The following is a 20,756-nucleotide window of genomic DNA, read 5'->3' on the forward strand; positions in this document are numbered from 1 at the left end:
CTTTTACTACTCTTGCTCAGGTGCTTTCACTCCTTTTCCAGCAGGCAGGCATCCTACCTCCAGTTGCTCCATCCCCCTTTTGCTTCCCTCCATCTAGCCAAACTAGTTTGAGTCAGCCACACCCCCTTCCAAGCTCCTGGGGCTTTTCAGGTGGTGGCTGGCCACCCAACCCCACCCCTGGGCTTGGCTTGGAGACCTGAGTCAGCTCCATCTCCACCCAAGCCAAACCAAACCTGAGGCAGGAGCCGAAACTCACAGTCCCTCAAGGCCTATAGCCAGGTAAGAGCCCCTGTTCATTTTACATTTTTTTTTTTAAATCACTCTGGACCCTCTCCTTGCATTCTCCCCCTAATGACTACATCTGTTTACCTTATCACTTCTTTCCCTATACCCATTCTTGAGCTTTGTGGCAGAAATTCTTTGGGCTCTTCTTATCTTGCCTTCTCTCTTTCCATCTGTCTTTTATTACTTGTGTTCAGAGAACTGTAGATGGTTCCAGTTTGTGTAGGATGTAAGGGGATGGTTGGAGATGAGAGTGGAAAAGGTGGTTTGATGCCAGAGCTCAGAGGCCTTGAGAAGTTAGGGGAATGAGAAATGATTAAGCAGGGCATCATTATGTAGGTTTCTGTGTGGGTTATGAGGTCAGAGTGGGCCTGGGTTAAAATGGGAGAGTAGAGATGGCAGGGAGTCAGCATAGCAAAAGTGGCCCTGATTTAGGCAAGTAAGGATTTCCTGATGTTCGGTGTCTTCAGCTATTAAAAAAAAAAAAAAAAAAAAGCTTAGATGGATACTTTTTTCTCTCCTTTCCTCCATCCCTGTATTTTCATCCACTGTGTTTTTACATGAAATGACTGCTTTGCTTGAAGTGGGGTGTAGGGCTTAGGGTGCTATTTTGTGACCCCCTCTTTAGTATTCAGGAGCAGCCTCTGAGGAACTTTAGGGAATTTTAAGGCTTTTTTGAAATAGTTTAAATCACCGACTTGAATAGTCTGATTCCTAGCAGCTTTTGAGATTGTTTTTCTCCTGCTTATCAGTGTGCTCCTGTCATTTTCCTTTTCCCTACGTGTCAAAACAGTAAAACAGATGATGTGATATTCACACCAGCTTGCCTTTAAAGGCTCCGAATCTTAGACTGAGAAGAAAGGATTCCGGCCACACATTTCCTCTCTTGGTCTATGAGTCACTAGAGGAATTCCCCATAAGGCAGCATACCTGAGAGTTGGGCTAGGTCACGAGGGCATATCAGAGAAGGGTGGAGTCTGAGCAAGCCAGGCCAATGGCTCAGTTGTTGGGCTTACAAGTACCTTGACTGTATCGCCCACAGGTGATGGAGGACGAGGAGAAGGCAGTGGACACCTTGGTGAGCAACATGGAAGCTGCTCATTCTCCATCCCCCATCCGCTGCTGCTGGCTTCGCCTCCGCTACCTGGCAGCTACTAGCATTATCTGTGGCTGCTCTTGCCTGGGAATCATGGCCCTTGTGTTTGCCATCAAGGTGAGGAATGCAATTCCTATGGGAGCCGGGGCGGTGGGGGATTGGGGGGTGTAGTTTAGGCAATGGTTTGGTGTGTCTGATCTATCTACAGTGATCACGCAGTTACTAAGTTCTTGTCAGAGCTTGGCTCTGGGCCTGCTGTCAGAAATAAGACATGGTTCCTGCCGTCAGAGGGCCCACAGTCTAATGAAAAAGAGAGAACTGTGAAAATGGATAAGTATTACTGTAATGCAGGTCATCAGTACTGTGATAGAGTAAACACAGGTATTTGGGGAGCTAGGGAGGACATGTATGTGTGATTACATACATGTGTATAGTAGAGTAGGTGACAGGAAAATAACCTTAGAAGATGAGTGACTAAAGGTGAAAGGGCATTCCAGGTAAAGGGAGCAGTGCGTACCCCGACTCTGAGTTCCGCGTGACTGGACCAGAGAAGAATAGTGACAGATGAAGCCAGAGGGCCCGGATTCCCAAGGACCTCCAGTGTTGTGCTTGGAGTTGAAACTTTATCTTCAGGGTACTGGGGAGTCCTTTCAAGAGTTTTTGGAGAGGAGAATGACATGGTCAGGTTTGTGTTTCAGTGAGATCTGCCCTCAAGGCCTACTTGGAAGATGGATTGGAAGGGGCAGGACTCGAGGCAGTTGAGCAGCAATTAGAGTGATCTGTAGCAGTTGGGAAAAAGCTGTGGAGTTTTTGAGAAGGCTTCACCATTTCCAGACTCCTAACCAAAACTTTTGAAAGGCCACATGGGCTAACTTAAACATCATGCTGGAATTTTTCTCAATCCTAGTTGTATTTTAACAATCAAACTGTATTCTTATCATCATGAGAATTTCTGGACTTCATTAGGTCAAAATCATAAACAGAATCCTTAATAATGAGAGAGATGAGGCCCACTGGGCTAATGAGAATGGAGTGCTGTTTGGACAGGAGGCTAAATACTCCAAGATAGCTCTCTGTTTCTTGCCAAGGGTTCCAAATTCTAAATGAACCTTGGATGAACAGAAAAAGATTGGGGATAAAAGGATTGAAAAGTACTTTCCCATATGTGATCTGGTGAGCTAACAACAGCTGCACAGAGCAGAAAACCTTACTTTGCAAATGAGGCATGAGAGACAGACATTGGAAAGAGGTGGGGGGTTGGGTGTCACGTTTTTAGCCATGACAAGGATGGATGATTGGTGTGGGGCACTTGGGCAGAAGCAGGGGGAGAACCTAACCAAAAACCTGCCCCCACAGGCGGAAGAGCGGCATAAGGCAGGCCGGTTCGAGGAGGCAGTGCACTGGGGGGCCCGGGCCCGGAACTTCATCCTGGCCAGCTTTGCCGTCTGGCTTGCTGTCCTCATTCTGGGCCCCCTGCTTCTGTGGGTCCTCTCCTACGCCATCGCCCAGGCTGAGTGACCCTGGGTGGCCTCTGCTGAGAGTCAGCGAGACCTCCTGGATCCTGCAGTGCAGCGTTGCTAGGGTCTGGGGTGAGAAGTGGTCCTTCCTGGCTGGAGGGATGGTGCCTCTTTCAAAGGGCTTTGGAAGAGATCTTCTAGACCTTTCTAAAAGGAGGCAGCAGCTGAGACTGGTGAGGGGAGGCCAGCCTGCTCTGTTCTGTCAGTGCCCACCAGCCCCTATTTCCCCCAGCCCACCACATCCTAGGAGCCTCAACCCAGAGGTGGGGTTGAAAACCAGGCCTGATTTTATTAGAATTTGTTTTGTAATAAAAACTTTTTAGTAGTGAAATGCTCCTGTCTAATTGTTGTTCCTCTACTTTCCCTGGGTTCTTGCAAGAGCCAGACTGTATATGTGATGGATGGCAAAATCTGCATTTTCTTTACCCAGGAGCTCCCAGAGAAGGAAAGGATTATTTTTCTTTTTTCTTTCTTTTTTTTTTTTTTCTTCTCCTGGAGGTTTCCCTTCATAGAAAGATCCCAGCTTTTCCCTTGCACATCAACAGAGCAGCTACCATTTACTGAATGCTTACTATGTTCCAGGCTGTGTTCTAAGCACTTTACATTTCTTAATTCCTTCAGTCCTCACAGTTACTTGATAGCATGTACTATTGTTTTCATTTTATAGCTGAGGAAACAGGCACCTAATGTCACCCAGCTAGTGAGGGGCAGAGCTGGGATTGAACCCAGATAGTTTGTTTCTGGATTCAAAAGAGGAATGGAAGGGTTGGAAAGCAGTCCCAGGTAAGTCTCTGCCCTGTGTATGAAGCTTTGTAGAATTACAATGAATTTTCACATCTTGGGCCTCATGATAATCTTCAGCATACTTTATTTTAAATTGTGAAGTATATTATGCATGCAGGAAAACAGCCCAACTACAGAGCTTATAAATTAACACAAAGCAAACATCTGAAAATCACCATTCAGTCAAGAAATTGAACATTGCCTGCAGTCCTAAACCGCCTTTTATACCACTCCCAATCACTACTCCCTTCCTTTCTTCCCACAGATAACTACCATTCTGATAACTTTTTTTTAAAGTTTATTTTGAGCGAGCAAGAGAGAGAGGGCATGAGTGGGGGGAATGGCAGAGAGAGGGAGAGAGATTCCCAAGCAGGCTCTACACTGTCGGTGCAGAGTCCAACGTGGGGGGTCAAACTCATGAAACTGTGAGATCATGACTTGAGCTGAAATCAAGAGTTGGACGTTTATTGACTGAGCCACCCCAGCCATCTCCCATTCTGACTTCTAACAATAGAGTTTAGTTTTGCCTGCATTTGATCTGTATATAAATGGAATCACATGTATTCTTTTCCTATCTGGCTTCTTTAACATTATTGCTGAGATTCATTAATATTTGATTCAGCTGTAGTTTTCATTATCATATTCCATTATATGAATATGTTACAATTTATCCACTTTCTGTTGGTGGACTTTTGGGATGATTACAGTTTGGGGATATTCTGAATCATGCTGCTGTGGACATCCTGTACATGACTCTTGGAGTACATGTGCCCTGGTGATTGAATTTTGGGTTATTTTACCATAATTTGGAGACTAGCAGAGCACCTAAAGGAATTAGAGATATTAGTTGCACACCGAAGAGAAGATTAAAGGGGAAGAAGAGGCACATGATGGTTGTCTTCAGTGTTCTGAAGTGCTTCAGGAAAGAAAAGTGAAGAAAATCTATTGTTGGTTTCACACGTTAGCATTACAGAGGTAACTGGTACTCAATCTTGTCTTCACGATAGAACCACTTCGGGAGCCTCGAAAAGTACTTAATGCCTGGGCTTCACCCCTAGAAATTCTGAATTGGCATAAGGTGCTGCCTGCGCATCAGAATAACACATTTTAGATTTCATACAGAAACTTTTTTAAAGCTAATATTTCATTAATCAGCTTCAGTTTACTAGAGGAGACTATCTCATTCCCTCCAAACTGATTGAGGTCTTGCTATTTTTAAACTCAATTTTGAAAAATTTCAAGCCTACTGAACAGTAAAAGAATAGTACAGTGAACTCGTGTGCTTTTCACCTCGACTAATACTTTTTTAACATTTCACCACGATTGTTTTATACCTTTCTAAGTGCACAGACTGTTTTTGTGGAACCATTTGAGAGTTAGTTGAAGGCCCTTCTTTCCTAAATACTTAACAATTTTAAAAATTGCTTATTTATTTTAAAAGAGAGAAAGCAAGACCAGAGGAGGGGCAGAGAGATGGAGAGACTCCCAAGCAGGGTCCTTGCTGTCAGTTTAGAGCCCAATGCAGGACTCATCCTCGATCTCTTGAACCACGTGATCATGACCTCAGCTGAAATCAAGAGTCCGTTCCTCAGCTGACTGAGTCACCCAGGTGCCAGTGTCAGTTTTACTGTGAGTATGGTCCCAGATGTTTTTTAGTTCAATTTGTTAGATCCATTACTGTCATCCTTATTAAAATGCTTGGTTGAGGTATAATTTATATGAAGTAAAGTACACAGATCTTAAGTGTGCAGCTAGGTGAATGTTTCATAGGAAACATCTATATAACCACCACCTCGGTGAGTAGGACACTTCCAGCACATCGGAAGGCTCCCTCCTGTTCCTCTCAGCCGCATTAATCTTTATGTTCCTGGTTTTGACCAGTGGATATGCCTTCAACCTGGTTCTTGCATCCTGTTATGTCTCCACATTTCTTCACTTATTTCCTGGCACGAGCCTGGAAATTGGCCACTTCTCCCAAGAAGTCCTGTTTCCTTGAAGTGAGGACTGTCGCTTTAAGATGACTAGAGTCCGGGTGCCTGGGTGGCTCAATTGGTTAAGCGGCTGACTTCAGCTCATGTTATGATCTCACGGTTTGTGGGTTTGTGAGTTTGAGCCTTGCCTCAGGTTCCGTGCTGACAACTCAGCCTGGAGCCTGCTCCAGGTTCTGCATCTCCCTCTCTGTGCCCTTCACCCGCTCACGCTCCCTGTCTCTCTCAAAAATAAACATTAAAAAAACTTTAAAAATAAAATGACTTAGAGTAGTTGTATTCATTCTTCTGGGATGTTATTGCTGAGATTAGAGCTAGAACATACCTAATTTTATGTTTTAAATCATACAATTTTAATCAGTTATAAAGTTCTTTCTCTCCTTTCCCCATCCCAAATTCCATATTCCCACAGGAAGAACCTTGGCTGCCAACTACATCAACATGTTTATTCACTTGCCCAATTTCTGAATAATTATCTCATTATGCTACCAAACAATAAGCCTACTAAAGTAAAGTTCAAGGTTTCTTTGCAATTATTTTGTTTAGATTGATGGTATAAAGTCAAAGTACTGCGTTAGAAAGTTACTGGGATTCGTTTTTTTCTCTTCTGTGGTTGTGATCCCAAAGTGACATTCCTAAGACAGTTACTAGAAGATTAAATGAATTTATCCTGTGCCTCTTTTATGCTGGAACATAGCCTCCACGAGGGTGAGGATCCCGCCCCCCCCGCCCCCGCCACTGCTAATTGTGTAGCGTTTAGACGCTCAGCAAATATTTATTGAATGAGTAAGTGAATGTCAGGGTTGAGCTATGCACTGAAAAGGCTTATGAAGTAAGTTGCTCTGGGCAGTATCTCACACAACTTGGCCGGCTTAGAACAGTGTGATACTCCCCCAAGAGGCTTTTGGGAGGCGGTAGTGGAAGACTGGGAAAATGTATGGCCCCAGATGATGGGCACAGGGCTTTGGAGATACTCAAGAGTGGTAGCAACGAGAGGACTAGGAAGCCTCTTCTAGTTGACAGGCTCTGGCTCATCCAAGTCCTCACCTTGTGGCTAGTAGGGGGTCCACGCTGGGTGCTCTGAGCAATTTTTTTTTTTTGAGAGAACAAGTGCACAAGCAGTGGAGGGACAGAGAGAGAGGGAGACAGAGGACCCTAAGCAGCTTTGGCACTGACAGCAGAGAGCCCAATGTAGGGCCTTGAACTCACAAACCCTTGAGATCGTAACCGTAGCTGAAATCAGATGCTCGACCAACTGAGTCACCTAGGCGTCCACTCCAAGCCTTTTAAGAGCAGGAGGTGACCTCTCAAAGCAGGCACTCTGGCCCAGGCTCCCAAATTAAGATAGTGATGCTAGGAGAAAAGGAGGGGGCCATGACCAAGTCCGGGAACCTGAAACGCAGCTACGAAACCCAAATACCCAGAAGTCACACTTCCGGGTAAACCTAACTTCCGGATACCGTTGGCGCCTCCAATCCCTCCTGTCAACGAGCTCCGCCCATTGCCGTCCCCTGCAGATGCTGTGCGCTGATTGGCTGCCTCTGAAGCCCCGCCCAAGCGCCGCAGCCTTAGGTAGCTCCGAGCTCCAACGCCCGCGCCAGACTCGGGACTCTCCGCTTCCTATTGGATTACCAACTTCCAATCGGAAGGGTTTTTGAACCCCAGTCTTTAGGCGGCGCTGACCACTCGCCGACGGGATGGGGGCGGGGCCTGAGGTTGTTGCCGGTGTCGCCCCAGGGGTAAGGTAAGGGGCTGGAGGCGAACCCGAGACCGAGCGGCTTCGCGTCGACCCTGGCTTCTCTCTTCTCACCTGCCGGTGAGCTTGCGCGAGACCCCGCGCCCCCTCCCAGCGCCGGCCCAAGTGCGCCTGCGCAGCAACAGCCACCTGCCCGTGTGCCCCTTCCCTTCTTCCTTAGCACCTTTTCCCTTCCCCTCCCTCGCCCCCCTCCCTGCCCTGCCACCCTTCCCGCCCCCAGGCCCTTTCGCAGGGTCTTCCCAGTCCTGATCATTCCCCCACCCCGTCCCCATCCCCCAGGATCCTGGCGCCCCAGCCGCAAGGGCTGCGCTTCCGCGAGCCGCGATGTGTGTCCTCCCTGAGCCTATGGGCCTCACTGCCCTTCCTGTCCTCTGTTTCCTCCACGCAGGCCCCCAGCACCTTCAGAATGACGCTGGACGTGGGGCCGGAGGATGAGCTGCCCGACTGGGCCGCGGCCAAAGAATTTTACCAAAAGTACGACCCTAAGGACGTCATTGGCAGGTGAGGCTTCATTCAGCCGGAGGAATAGAGGCTAGAGAGATGGGGTCCTAGAATGGGTTCCATTCGAGGGCCGGATAGTTCTAAATGGGAAGGTACAGTGGTTAGTGGAGGAACATTTGGCAACTAAACTCTTTTTGTGAGTCAATCTCCATTTCTTCCATACTCATCCATTTATGTGTTCAGCAAGCATAGTTGAAGCAACTTACTGTCAACCAGACATGAAGCTAAACACGGGGAAGGTAGAAGAGATGTTTATGCCTTGGAGGTACTCCAAATGAAGTGACTGAAAGAGACACATGAACGTTTAAGTAATCGGGCTGTGTAAGTGGTGTGTTGGGACTCACAAAACCACAACTTTCCCCCAAAGGGGGCTATTTGGGTCTTGAAGGATGAATAGGAGTTCAGCATGCGGAAACTAGAAGGAAGGCCTCACTTGTAGAGACAGTGGCCATTACACTTATTTATCGAAGGTTTCCTGAACTCGAATAGTGTGCTGGGTGCACTGTGCATGGCACTAGGAATACAAGACCCACAGCTTCTGTTCACCTGGAGTTTGTATTCTAGTGGTAGAGACTGATGATAAACACAAAAACAAGATAAAGGTCATTATGTGCTGGGATGACGGAATGAGAGTAATTAATGGGGCTGAGACTTGAAGGATGGGAATGAACAGGTTGTGAGCTGAGACAGGATATATTTGGGGCAGAGGGAACAGCGCATGCATAGGTTCAGTCTATAATTCAAGCAATAGATAGAAGATCACAGTGGCTAGAATGTAGTAAGAGTGGCACACAGTGGAGGAGATTAAGTTGGAGAAGTAAATAGACATTCCATTATGTAGAGCCTTATGATACGATAAGAAATTTAGATTTTATTCTAGTGAAACTGGTTGTTTCAAACAGGGCAGTAAAATGATCTGACTTACATTTCTTTGATTTGGGGGGTAGGAACTTAAACTTTCCATGCCTCAGTTTCTCCATTTAGGGGAATAAAAATAGACCCTACCTTGCAGGTTACTGGGAGTACAGAAAGAATTAACATGATACCTTTTTTTTTAAATGTTTTATTTATTTTTGAGAGAGCATGTGCAAATAGGGGAGGGGACGAGAGAGAGAGGGACAGGATTAGAAGCAGGCTCTGTGCTCCCAGCAGCAAGGCCTATGTGGGACTCAAACTCACAAATTGTGAGATGATGGCCTGAGCCAAGGTCGGACACTCAACCGACAGAGCCACTCAAGACCCCTTAATATATGGGCGCCTGGGTGGCTTGGTCGGTTAAGCATCCAGCTTCTGGCTTCGGCTCAGGTCATGATCTCACGGTTCATGGGTTCGAGCCCCGGGTCGGGCTCTGTGCTGACAGCTAGCTCAGAGCCTGGAGCCTGCTTCAGATTCTGTGTCTCCCTCTCTCTCTGACCCTCCCCTGCTCATGCTGTCTCTCTCTGTCTCTCAAAAAAAAAAACCCCAAAACCAAAAAAAACACATTAAAGACCCTCTAATATGATAGTGTTAGAATGCTTCCTGGGACATGGTAAGTGCTCAACACAAGAGTGTTATTTTAAAAAGGTTATTCTGGCTCTTATGTAGAGAATGGATAGGAAAAGACATGAGTAGGTGTGTAGGGATCAGTTCGGAAGCTACTGATTGATTCAGGCTAGAGATGGTGATGGTTTAGAATAGAGGCACAGTAGAGATGGGGAGAAGTGGATAGATTAGATGATGATTTGAAGAGAGACTTGATACAGTTTCCTGATAGATTGGTTATGGGCTGTGAGAGAGAATGGGAAGGGAAACGAGTAACATCTAAGGTTTGGATTTGAGCACCTGAGTACTGTTTACTGCAACGAAGACTGAAAAGGATCGGATTTCAGGCAGGGGCAAGCAAGTCAGCAGCTCCGTTTTGGAAATACTATTAAGTTTGAGATACCTACCTGGAACTGTCAAGTGGGTACACGTGTCTGGAATTGGAGAGAGAGCTGGGCTAGAGCAATAAATTTGGGAGGCATTAGGATATAGATAGTAGTTGGTGAGAACATAGAAATGAAAGGGGCCTAGGCTCAGGCCCTGGGACATGTCACCATTAAGGGGTTAGAGGAGGAGTCAGCAAGGGAGACTAAGATAGCACCTGTGAGTTAGAAATAAAAGCACAAAAAGAATGTGCTTCTGGAAGGTTGGGCTGGTCTACTGTGATCCAGGAAAGCAGACAAAGGCGTGAGTCTTAGATTTGTTCAGACTCTTTGAAGGCATCACATGGAGATGTCAAAAAGGCCTTTGGGATCAGGAATTCTGGAGACGAGTCAAGGTTTGAGACAGTGTAGCAGGAACCAGTTGCACACAGTTGGCATTTAAGTCCCCTGGGACTGAATGAAGGTCATCAGGGGAGAGAGAGTGTCTGGAAGAGAAGTGAGCTGAGATTGAAGTCCTAAGCTGACATAGGGTTTCGGGACCAGGTAAGGGAGGACTCACCAAGGCTAGGAAGAGCCCTTAGGGAAGGACAGCGTTCCACTGCCACAGGGCACACAGCAAGACCCGTTTTGGAGAAAGCCGGTCAGGGGTTGGGATCCCCATCCTCTCATTCTGGCATTACTGTAGTAGCATCAACCCCTGGGCTCCACTCTTTACCCTGTGTTTCTCGGGCACAGTAAATTACCTGCATGCTTTCACTGAATGACTTTTCCCAGAGTACCAGTCTATTCAGGTGTAAAGGCCTGAAGCTTTAAAGAGTTTGATGCATTCTAGAAATTGATCATAAGTTGTAAGTCGCCGAAATAGAGATTGAATAGCAGAGTAATTGCCAAAGATGAGGCTGAAAAGAAACTGAGACTATTTCTGAGTGACGGTGAAGGAACTGGGATTTGACTTCTATCTTGAAGCTAATAGGGATGCAGTATGGAGAAAGCACAATTTTAAGTGCCCCCCCCCCCCCCGGTTAACTGTAAGGTTGGAATTCTTCGGTAGGCCTCGTTTAAAAAGAGCACAGTTGCTCTAGGGGGTCCCGCTGAGGAATGAGGGAACTCTTAGAACTTAGGAGAGAATTTAAGCTGGAAAATTTTCTAGCAGTGAATGACCTGACTGGGGCTGTCTGAAGCCGCTCATTCTGGAAGCAGTGTGGTGCACTGCCTGGTTGCAGTGGCTGAGACTGGCAGCAGTAGGTCCGTGGGGAGGCTGTTATGGCCGCGGAGATGGGAAATAGGAAACAGATTTGTAAAACACAGAATGGAGTGGACTGGTTGGATGTGGTGGGTTGTGAGGGAGGGGGAGAAGCCAAGAATTGTACCAAGATTTCTAGTTTGGGGGTCTGATTGAATGGCAGTTCCATTTAGTGGACATCAGGAAAGGAAACCTGTGAGGTGATCAAGAGTAAGACAGTAGGAAGTGGTGAGCGTTGCGGTGGCTGGAAGGGTCTTGTCCCACTTACGACGGGAATTCACATTTAAAAGAACAGTCATGCGCTGACCAAATATAATGCCTCTGTGAGCTGGCCGGAGGGTCAGCAGTTTTCATCTATTGATGGAACCAGAGATGTGGCTGACAGGCATTGTAAGCAAAGGGAGTTAGGTGAGGGCAAGGAGGCCTTGAGAGCACGGCAGTGAAGTTAAGGGGAGGTCAGCCAAGGAACCAGCCTAGTAGGAAATGTGGGGTGAGGGCCGATCTTGGAGAGGTTCACACTTAGTCCGAGGTACTCGTAGAGGCCTATGGAATTGGTGACGGATTCCCAGCAGGGACTTTCTCTCCACCATGCCAAATGGGCTTCTCTGCTTTGACCTCATTAATGTTTTTCAACATCTCTTCAGGATGTTTTGGGGCCACATTTCAGAGCCGGCAGAGTGGAAGCCCAGAAACCTTAGGTCATTCGGTCACGTGGAGGTTAATGAGTGGCAAATTTGGGGACTAAACCAGGGTCTCCTGATTCACAACTTCGGTCTTCCAGTCAGTGGCCCAATATTGATTTGGAGCCCCTTGCACTTGAGGTATTTTAGGAGAACTTTGGGATTTGGGTGGGGTGATCAGGGAAGCGTGAGTACAATTTGGAGGGAGCTTTAGATCATTTCTTCCCACTTTCTCCTTGTTGGGGTCCGGGGCCGGGGGCAGGCTCCGGAGCTCAGTGTGGAAGAGACTTGCCTTGGCTTATCCATGGAGGGAGTGGCAGAAACTGGGTTTAAACCCAGGACCTCCACCTGCCTTCTCTGTGCGATTTGTGTTGCACCTTGCTGGGTACCCAGTTGCTTGTTGAGGCTTCTGTGAAGCTACTGTAGGTCAGGGTGAGCTGCTCAGGAGGCAGTCTTGTCGTCCAGAGGGGTCTTCAGAATCCAGTGCAGTGGGTAAGAGGAGGCCAAGGCGCCGCTCTGCGTGGAAATGAGAGCAGGAGGCCTGACTCTCGTGCTCTCTGACCCTGGCAGAGGAGTGAGCTCCGTGGTGCGCCGTTGCGTTCATCGAGCTACTGGCCATGAGTTTGCGGTGAAGATCATGGAGGTGACAGCTGAGCGACTGAGCCCCGAACAGCTAGAGGAGGTGCGAGAAGCCACGCGGCGAGAGACGCACATCCTTCGCCAGGTCGCCGGCCACCCCCACATCAGTGAGGCTGCCTCCCCTGCTCCTGTTAGCTGACAGCCACCTCCTGCTGGCCCTGCCCATAGCCCAGTGCCCCCGACACTGCCTCCATGCCTCTGCTCCACCTCAAAGTGTGGCCAGCCTTTGGGTCCCTACTGCCTCCTTTTGGTTTTCCTTCCTTCCCAGTAACAGCCCACTGCCACCTCGGGGTGGAAAGCCCCTTTAACATGCATCCGCTCCTTTCCATCTCCGTATTTCTGCCTTTCTGCCTCTTTCCCAGTCACTCTCATCGATTCCTACGAGTCTTCTAGCTTCATGTTCCTGGTGTTTGATCTGTGAGTATCTCCCTGCCCTGATCTGAGACGCCTCCTCCTCCCCTCCGTGTGTGGCCCCAGCATGACAGCGCAGGGCGCTAAGACTCCCCTGCTCGCACCTTCCTGCGCTCCAGCCCGGGCCTGCCTGCCTGCCCGTGGCTTTGGCCCACCTCTCCCTGGGTGCCCTGATTGGACAAGTTCTTCCAGAGGGTTAATGACCAGCCAATTAAAAAGGGTCTTCATGACCCAAGGGGCCACTGTCCCATTTCCCCGTGGTCATAAGGTTATCAGGGAAGAAAAGGCTGTTTTAAGAGCTGATCATTTATCAACAGATTCTTGCTCATCTGTCTCTCACTGTTTAACACCCTACCACCTTAACCTGGCGTTCATCTCTGCCCGTCAATTCGTTTTCTGGGCAGTCTGAATCCGAGTGTGAGATGTTAGACAATACAATGTAAACCAGTGCAAAGGTACCTCAAGAGAGACTGGTTTAAATAGCAAATATTTTTGAGAGAGACCCTTGGAAAAAATTCACAGAGTCTTCATACAGAAATGGCCCTCTCTAAAAGTTGAGGGGGCGGGGTAGGAAGGAAGTGTCTGTCGTTACATAATGTTGCAAAACAATGACATGCCCCCAAACAACACCTGACTTCAAGGACTGATGCAGAGTTGCAGTTAATGACCTCAATTTTTAAAGACAAAATAAGCAAAATTCAAAATAAAGTCCTCATCAACTTTTTGCTACCATGAACTGCAAAATTTTGTTCCGTGGTCTAAACAGATTCACTTTAAAAGGTCTTCTTCGAGTCTGCTCTCAGATAACAAGGGCCTCCTGCAAAGTATTGTTTGCAAGAAAGTACTTATTCTTGCTAAAAATAGCCCTCTCATGGCACAGGGCATTATGTTTCCACCACCACCCCCCTGGGCCAGGCTGCCCCCAGCCTCACTTAACTCTTGGAGCACTCTTTCTCAAGACCCTTCATTTGTCTAAGAGGAGTCTCTCTTTACTGGCCTCTTCTGTGGATTTTTCTGTGAGCCACTGGCTTATTTTCTCAGTCCACCTGTAAGGTACACCTCCCCCTCAACCCCTCCTGTCCCTAGGATGCGGAAGGGAGAGCTGTTTGACTATCTCACAGAGAAGGTGGCCCTCTCAGAAAAGGAGACCAGGTAATGGCCGAGCCTGTGGGCCCACGGGGTGAGCAGGGGGTGAGGTGGGGCGGGGCAGGGAGAAGCAGAGGAGGAGACTGCGCCTCCCTCAGGTCCATCATGAGGTCTCTGCTGGAAGCAGTGAGCTTTCTCCATGCCAACAACATTGTGCACCGAGACCTGAAGCCCGAGAATATTCTCCTAGATGACAATATGCAGATCCGACTTTCAGATTTTGGGTTCTCCTGCCACTTGGAACCTGGCGAGAAGCTTCGAGGTGAGGGGTCCTGGTGCCCTAAGAGGCTTGGGAGGGAAGGAGACCCAGGCCTGAGGCTGGTTAGCTGGGTCTAATAATTGAGAACCCAGGTACCAAGCAAAGGGGGGAAGTCAGTGAGCATTTGCCAAGTGCTTCTGGGTGCAAAGCCTTGTGTGTATCTCAGAGTGGGCTTCCTGATCTAGGGTGGGGATGGATGGAGACTAGTGCACAGATAGTGGCACACAGCACACAAGGGACCTTGCAGGGGAAGCCAGGAGGGAGGAGCATCTGATTCAGCTAGAGGGACCCACAGAAGAGGAACTCCAGTCTGATGGAGCTCGTGTTCTTAACCTATGGAGTTACACGATTGTGTCATGGATGCTATGCTGTTTCCTTTGGACTTCACATATACTTTTCCCCATTTTGGAATCATCTTTGCTCCTGCCCCACACCTCCCTTGCCCTTGGCAGTTCAGGTTTCACTTTAAAGCTCCAGGTCAGATTAGATCCTTTGCTTTCTGTTCTTGTGTCTTCTCCCTTTGTGACACCCATCTTACTCTGTTGTTTGCTTCCTGGTAGACAGCTTGGTAAGAGCACATCTAATTCATCAGTGTCTAATATGGTGGTTGGTACACAGTAGGCATTCTTAAATACTTTTTGTAGGAATAAATTGCCCAGAAGCATCATTTTCAAATTAGGCCAAAGATTTCCTGGAAATATGCCATGGAACATAGTTTCGCAATTGCTGGGATGGAAGAATTGGTGCCTGAAGTGATAAAAGCAGCTAAAAATAATAGGATCGGATCAAGTTGTGGAGGGCTGTGCGGCAGGAGTCTAGACTTGAGCCCAAGGCCACCAATGGGAGCCAGGGAAGGGTTTTAAACAAGGGACTTAACTCAGTATGCGCCTTAAGAAATCCTCTATTTCTGCTCATTCTCTTTGGTTTGAGTGGTGATTCCACTACACAGAATAGAGATTAGAGGAGGATTCGATTTGGGCAGAAAGGAACATAAAGATTGAAGCTTTGTTTTCTATGTATATTATGCATGTAAAAATATGGCACAGAGTTGTACAAGGAGCAGTTAGCAAATTATATGGTTGGGTAAGACCTTGAAGTCAATCCAAAAATCAAGTTTTCCTTGGGAAGGCCACCAGGACCCTTGGTGGGTATTTGGGTTTACAGCAAGGACAGGGGCTGGTACCGTCCTTGGTAGAAGGCAGGCGGGAGCAGAATGGGAACGCATATGGTCCTGACAGCGTTGAGGCTCCAGCGAAGGCCCTTGAAGGGGCTGGTGGCATCCATCAACCTCAGCCCTCTCTCCCCAGAGTTGTGTGGGACCCCAGGGTACCTAGCACCAGAGATCCTTAAATGCTCCATGGATGAAACCCACCCCGGCTATGGCAAGGAGGTCGACCTGTGAGTTTCTGGCCTCCCGACTTCTTTCCTTCTTTGCGTCTTGTCCTTCAACATAGTTACCTGTCACCTAGTCCTGCCTGACTCCGGTCTCTTTCCCAGCTGGGCCTGTGGGGTGATTTTGTTTACACTCCTGGCTGGCTCACCGCCATTCTGGCACCGGCGCCAGATCCTGATGTTACGCATGATCATGGAGGGCCAGTACCAGTTTAGTTCACCCGAGTGGGATGACCGTTCCAACACCGTCAAAGACCTGGTGAGCTGGGGCCTTGTGAGGGTGAGGAAGGAGGCGCAAGAGCTGCCCCTCATGCTCTGGGGTTTCCCCTAGATCTCAAAGCTGCTACAGGTAGATCCTGAGGAGCGCCTGACAGCTGAGCAAGCCCTCCAGCACCCCTTCTTTGAGCGCTGTGAAGGCAGCCAACCCTGGAACCTCAGCCCCCGCCAGCGGTTCCGGGTAAGCGGGAGTGTCAGCGTTTGAGCCTGTTCCTCTGTCCCATGATCTTGATCTTCCTTCTGTGGTGGATGCTCCACTGGAGCTCACGTTGCCCCCTCCTTCCCAGGTGGCAGTGTGGACAGTGCTGGCTGCCGGACGAGTGGCCTTAAGCACCCAGCGTGTCCGGCCGCTGACCAAGAGTGCACTGTTGAGGGACCCTTACGCGCTACGGTCAGTGCGGCGCCTCATCGACAACTGTGCCTTCCGGCTCTATGGGCACTGGGTGAAGAAGGGTGAGCAACAGAACCGAGCAGCCCTCTTCCAGCACCAGCCTCCTGGGCCTTTTCCCATCATGGGCCCCGAAGAAGAGGGGGACTCAGCTGCTATCACCGAGGACCATGCCATGCTGGCACTGGGCTAGCACCTCGGCCCAGAAAGCAGGACTCTCCCAGAGGAGGATTTTTATCATTCCAGCCCTTATGGGCTCTGGCCTCAGGCCCCCCTGCCTGGCCATGCCCGCCACCGACTGTACGACCATAAAGACCAGCCCTATACGCCTGCCCCCCCAAGAGCCAGGACTTTGGGATCAGAGCTGAGGTGGAGGGTGCTGCTGCTTGCAACACCACGCCTGGCCTGGTCAGTGCTGCCTGTGCTGCACCTGCAATAAAATCTGCTGCACACCCGACAGAGCCAGCGCCCTGTGTCTGCTGTCTGGCTTCAACAGGGGAGCCCAGAAGGTGCTCAGGAGGGGCAGGGGGTGAGGGTGGCGCTGCTCTGCCCCAGGCCTTTATTGGGGGTCACTTGGTCTTGTTCTTGCCTTTGCCAGGAGGTAGCTGTAAGGGCCGCTCTAGGACAGTCAACTTGCTGCTGAGCCTTTCCTCACTGGCCTTGAGCTGCTCCTCCATCAGCTGTTGGAGTTGCCCCAGCTCCTTGCTCATCTGGGTCTTAATGTAGGCTCGCAGGATGGAGACCTGGCCTGCAGGGGCAGGGAAGAAGGAGCAGGTCAGCAGAGACGCCATGGGGCTGAGGGATTGCCCCTAGCTGGGCAAACACAACCTCCAAGGTGTGCCTGAGGCTACAGAGGGGGTGCTCAGGAAAGGCTTCAGCTCAGGGTCAGCTCGCCCTTCTGTAGAGAGAGGCGGGTGGGCTGGTCCTGCTGGACTCTCTGGATTGCTGATGAGCAGATAAGTGACCTTATGCAGGTGATTTAATCTTTGCGTATCTCCACTTCCTCCTGTGTACAGGGTAGCTAGTGCTAGCACCTAGTGCCTAGGACTGAGGAAGGATTAAATGTAAGATGCTTTATTTTCTTTTAAATTTTTTTAATGTTTTATTTATTTTTGAGAGACAGACAATGTGAGCAGGGGAGGGTCAGAGAGAAAGGGATACACAGAATCTAAAGACAGGCTCCAGGCTCTGAGCTGTCAGCACAGAGCCCGACGCGGGGCTTGAACCCACGAACTGCAAGATCATGACCTAAGCCGAAGTTGGACGTTTCACCGACTGAGCCACCCAGATGCCCCTAAATGTAAGATGCTTAACATAGGGCCTGCCTGACATCCTAGTATAGCTACTCATGTGCTGGCTGTTACTGTCATTGGTTTTAGAATTATCATTTGCTGGAGCTCCTGCCCTCGCCCCTAGCAGTTACACTTTTATTACCTTTGTCATCATGGATTTCTGCATTAGGGATCATTTAGAGAAAGGACGCTGTGCCTAAAACAGACCTGCAGTCCTGATGTGGTCTAAACCCTTCGTTTTATACTTGCTCCAAGTCACAGGGGACCCTAACCCTTCCAGCTCCTCACTTGGCTCTTGCTCTGGCTGGACCACTGTTTCCGGTTCCTCCTCCTGTGGGGCAACTACCGGCTCTTCCAACTCGTCGCCTTCTTTCTCTGCAGGCCAGGAGCAGGAAGAGGCTTCAGCCCCAGCCCCAACCCCAACCCAGCCCCAGCCCCATCTTCTCCCTTACCTGTCTCATCCTCTGGCTGGAGCGTAGGTGGCTGTAGCCCCATGTAAGTCAAAGATAGGTCCAGCCGCACCTGGGAAGAGGGAGGAGGAGGGAGGCTGAGAAGGGCATCTGTGCTGAGCGAAAGGGGGTGATGAGAGGCGGCCTCCGTACCTGGGGTGTGAAGACATATTTATAGAGCTTGAAGTGGCGGAAGTAGGTGTTGACCACATAATCTGCCAGGGCCAGCAGCTGTTCCTCCCTAAAGAGGTTGATACTGAAGGGGGGCCGCTGTGGGGATGACTGGGAGTTAGAGGACTGACCACCCCCAGGAACCCTGACCTTTTATCCAAGCACCCAGAAGTCCAGGAGCAGGGAGAGCCCCTTGCAGCCTTCAGAGGGAGATGTGGGTGATGAGTGTGAGGGAGGGCAGGAGGCTGGGCTAGACCTTATCCGGAGGAGACGGAAGATAACGTCCAAGGGGCACTGACCCTGACTCCATGGCAAAAAAGAACACTGGTGAAGTAGCGGTAACATTCCTCCACGTTGCCCAAGGGGGTTGCTGGGAGGGAAAGCAAGAAGTGACAGTGAGTCCCCTCCCTGATAATCATTCATTTCATTCACTTGCCAGTACTTATTAAGCATCAGCTTTAGATGCTTAGAAGAAGATCTAGGTGTAAGTCCTGGCTTATTTCATTAATTCACCCAACAAATCCCAAGTACCCCATTCACTGTTCTAGGGCCCTGACCGAGACGGACAAGGTCCTGCCCACAAGTGATCTACAATAAAACATGAAATATGTGATTGTAGCTCTTGTAAACATTCTGCAGAAAATCAGTTCTAGGAATAAAGAGGGTGGAGGAGGACTATTTTATTGCATGCTGTGTGTATATTTACATATATTACAAACACTATTGCTCAGAACAGTTCTCATAAAGTTGGTGCCGTATATTGAAGAAATGGAGGGTTTCAAAGGCGAAACAACTTGTGTGGTAATACTGCGTGTAATGACAGAACAAAGATTCCAAGTGGTCATCCACTATTGCTTCCCTTGATCACTTGTCCCATCCCAGCCTCCTCTGTCCCCGGGGCTCAAACCCTTCGGCAGCCTGCTCCTCTCACCAACACAGGCCTTGTGAAGATCTTGGAGCAGGGCACAAGCTGTCGACGTCTGTTCCAGTGAGAAGCCCTGCTGGCGGCAGAAGAGGAGCGCATGGGAGAAGAGGTCCAGGGTGATGGCATCCCGCAGGCTCTGATCAGGAGAGCCCAGCCCCAAGAGCTCAGCTAGCACCCTTAGGGGCGGGAGAGGAAGGAAGGAGTAAGCGAGCCCCCACACTGGTGCACCCCGTGCTCTGGAGCTGAGAATTCTTCCTGGCCTCCCAGCCCAGCCCCCTCAATCTTCCCCACGAGACAGCTTCTTTGCCCTTCCCTCATCCCCCCATACTCCCTCATCTCCTCAGTGTTGGTGGTCTTCTCCAGCCTGTGCATGGAATGGATGTCCAGGTACTTCCTGTCATAAGAAAAAAAGGTGAAAAGGTATTGGTGGCCTTCATGCATTAGTCTCCTGGCAGGGCTATGATGGCAAGAGCATTGAAATGGGACCAGGAGACTTGAGTTTGAGGATTAGCCCTTCCACTCCCCTCTCCGGGTCCAGCTTTCTCTATCTTCAAATAAGGGATATGGCTTAAATGAATTCTTAGGGTCCTCTTCATTTATAAAGCCGAGGATTAGGAAACTCGAGCTCTTTCTTTGCCACTCCTCGTGTGGCATCAGTGTCCCCATTTATACAATGCTCCATAGCAGTTGATATTCCATTTACATCCTTAGTCTTTGGCTCCCTTTTCCCCACCCTCCCTTTTTGGACTGGGGAGGCAGGAAAGCTGGAGATCTAGTCATCTTGGATAATTGCAGTTTCCTCATCTGTAAAATGGGGAATGCTCTTGCTGGTTGACAGACTTTTGGGAAGGAAATAATGCAAATGTAAAGTGTAACGCTTCCCCAAGACTCTTCACACTCACCACATGCAGATCCGAGGCTGGGGCAGCGGTGGCTGCGGGGAGAAAGCGGATTGGGCAGGCAGAGCTGTGTCATCCCTTGCCCCATTCCCTGACCCGTCGCCAATCTCCAGTGGATCTGTGAGCCCGCTAACTTGCCTTCTCATTTTAAAGATTATGTATGAGCAACGCCGGCAGGTCAGGCTTCGATAGGCCCTATGTACTATTCATGAGCATTTAACAGCGGAGTTACACACCGCTGCCTCTTCACCAAGGCACCCAGGAAACGTCTTGAACGTTAATAAACATAACGACGGGTGGCACCCTGCTGGGAAGCCCTTTGACAAACATTCATAAACAGACCACTGTCCCGCCCTCACCGGGAACAAGTTGGCTGTAGGATCCTCATCCACTTCTACCGAGGCCGCCGTCCCGGATTCGGTCCGCACACCTGTTACCAACCGCACGACGGCCTCATTCACTGAAGTGAGGTCCCTCTCGGGATCCTGCTGCAGTGCGGCGGGATGTTTAAGCTCCGACTGCATCTTCAGTCTCAGGAACGGGGAGGACTTTTGACGGATCATCTCGTTGTTCTTCCTTGCCGCGGGTCTTCACTAGCTCTGTCCCGCCTTGGTCCTGCGAAAGCGGGTTCTGGGGCAGCGACTGCCAAGGCCTGGCCCTCTAGCGACGCCTCAAGCCAATCTACGTCGTAAAGAGGCCGGGTGCAGCCAATCCGCAGGGGGCGTCACCCTCCGTTTCAACGGCGACCGTTGCTAAGGA

At 49.4% G+C, this 20,756-nt stretch overlaps 3 protein-coding genes across 6 annotated transcripts; 2 read left to right on the forward strand and 1 right to left on the reverse strand.

Moving 5' to 3' along the window:
• Nucleotides 1-191: 191 nt before the first annotated feature.
• Nucleotides 192-7,328, forward strand: TMEM265 (transmembrane protein 265). Of its 2 annotated transcripts, none has more exons than XM_029947780.1 (3): nucleotides 192-279; nucleotides 1,325-1,495; nucleotides 7,184-7,328. In XM_029947780.1, the coding sequence occupies exons 2-3, from the start codon at nucleotides 1,328-1,330 to the stop codon at nucleotides 7,322-7,324; spliced, it is 309 nt and encodes a 102-aa protein (XP_029803640.1). In that variant the 5' UTR covers nucleotides 192-279; nucleotides 1,325-1,327; the 3' UTR covers nucleotides 7,325-7,328. The 2 variants fall into 2 exon arrangements, with proteins under 2 accessions (XP_029803640.1, XP_029803639.1); XM_029947779.1 differs by lacking the exon at nucleotides 7,184-7,328 and adding an exon at nucleotides 2,735-3,226.
• PHKG2 (phosphorylase kinase catalytic subunit gamma 2) lies at nucleotides 7,315-16,718 on the forward strand. 3 transcript variants are annotated; one of them, XM_029947775.1, is made up of 10 exons: nucleotides 7,315-7,410; nucleotides 7,811-7,923; nucleotides 12,321-12,496; nucleotides 12,752-12,806; nucleotides 13,887-13,952; nucleotides 14,045-14,208; nucleotides 15,513-15,603; nucleotides 15,703-15,856; nucleotides 15,929-16,054; nucleotides 16,161-16,718. In XM_029947775.1, exons 2-10 carry the CDS (start codon nucleotides 7,829-7,831, stop codon nucleotides 16,452-16,454), a joined length of 1,221 nt encoding a protein of 406 aa, XP_029803635.1. In that variant the 5' UTR covers nucleotides 7,315-7,410; nucleotides 7,811-7,828; the 3' UTR covers nucleotides 16,455-16,718. The 3 variants fall into 3 exon arrangements, with proteins under 3 accessions (XP_029803635.1, XP_029803636.1, XP_029803634.1); XM_029947774.1 differs by having other exon boundaries at nucleotides 7,378-7,482; XM_029947776.1 differs by lacking the exon at nucleotides 15,513-15,603 and having other exon boundaries at nucleotides 7,376-7,482; nucleotides 15,660-15,856.
• Nucleotides 15,210-20,742, reverse strand: CCDC189 (coiled-coil domain containing 189). Its single transcript, XM_029947777.1, has 9 exons — nucleotides 20,357-20,742; nucleotides 20,001-20,032; nucleotides 19,427-19,492; nucleotides 19,105-19,274; nucleotides 18,473-18,543; nucleotides 18,156-18,272; nucleotides 18,006-18,075; nucleotides 17,842-17,928; nucleotides 15,210-17,009 (listed from the first exon to the last, which is right to left on the reverse strand). The coding sequence occupies exons 1-9, from the start codon at nucleotides 20,558-20,560 to the stop codon at nucleotides 16,831-16,833; spliced, it is 996 nt and encodes a 331-aa protein (XP_029803637.1). The 5' UTR covers nucleotides 20,561-20,742; the 3' UTR covers nucleotides 15,210-16,830.
• Between the last annotated feature and the right edge of the window lie 14 nt (nucleotides 20,743-20,756).

This window comes from Suricata suricatta, chromosome 8, assembly GCF_006229205.1.
Source record: "Suricata suricatta isolate VVHF042 chromosome 8, meerkat_22Aug2017_6uvM2_HiC, whole genome shotgun sequence".
NCBI classification, from domain to species: Eukaryota; Metazoa; Chordata; class Mammalia; order Carnivora; family Herpestidae; genus Suricata; species Suricata suricatta.

What these genes read in the sequence shown, in the direction of transcription:
- TMEM265 (XM_029947779.1), top strand. Translation starts at nt 1,328, where the DNA reads ATGGAGGACGAGGAGAAGGCAGTGGACACCTTGGTGAGCAACATGGAA. An exon ending in CCCTTGTGTTTGCCATCAAG is followed by an intron (nt 1,496 to 2,734) that starts GTGAGGAATGCA and finishes CTGCCCCCACAG; the next exon opens with GCGGAAGAGCGGCATAAGGC.
- PHKG2 (XM_029947775.1), top strand. Translation starts at nt 7,829, where the DNA reads ATGACGCTGGACGTGGGGCCGGAGGATGAGCTGCCCGACTGGGCCGCG. An exon ending in CTCTCAGAAAAGGAGACCAG is followed by an intron (nt 13,953 to 14,044) that starts GTAATGGCCGAG and finishes CGCCTCCCTCAG; the next exon opens with GTCCATCATGAGGTCTCTGC. An exon ending in CCAACACCGTCAAAGACCTG is followed by an intron (nt 15,857 to 15,928) that starts GTGAGCTGGGGC and finishes GGTTTCCCCTAG; the next exon opens with ATCTCAAAGCTGCTACAGGT.
- CCDC189 (XM_029947777.1), bottom strand. Translation starts at nt 20,560, where the DNA reads ATGATCCGTCAAAAGTCCTCCCCGTTCCTGAGACTGAAGATGCAGTCG. An exon ending in AACACTGAGGAGATGAGGGA is followed by an intron (nt 19,275 to 19,426) that starts GTATGGGGGGAT and finishes CCCGCCCCTAAG; the next exon opens with GGTGCTAGCTGAGCTCTTGG. An exon ending in CCAGCCAGAGCAAGAGCCAA is followed by an intron (nt 17,010 to 17,841) that starts GTGAGGAGCTGG and finishes CTGCCCCTGCAG; the next exon opens with GCCAGGTCTCCATCCTGCGA.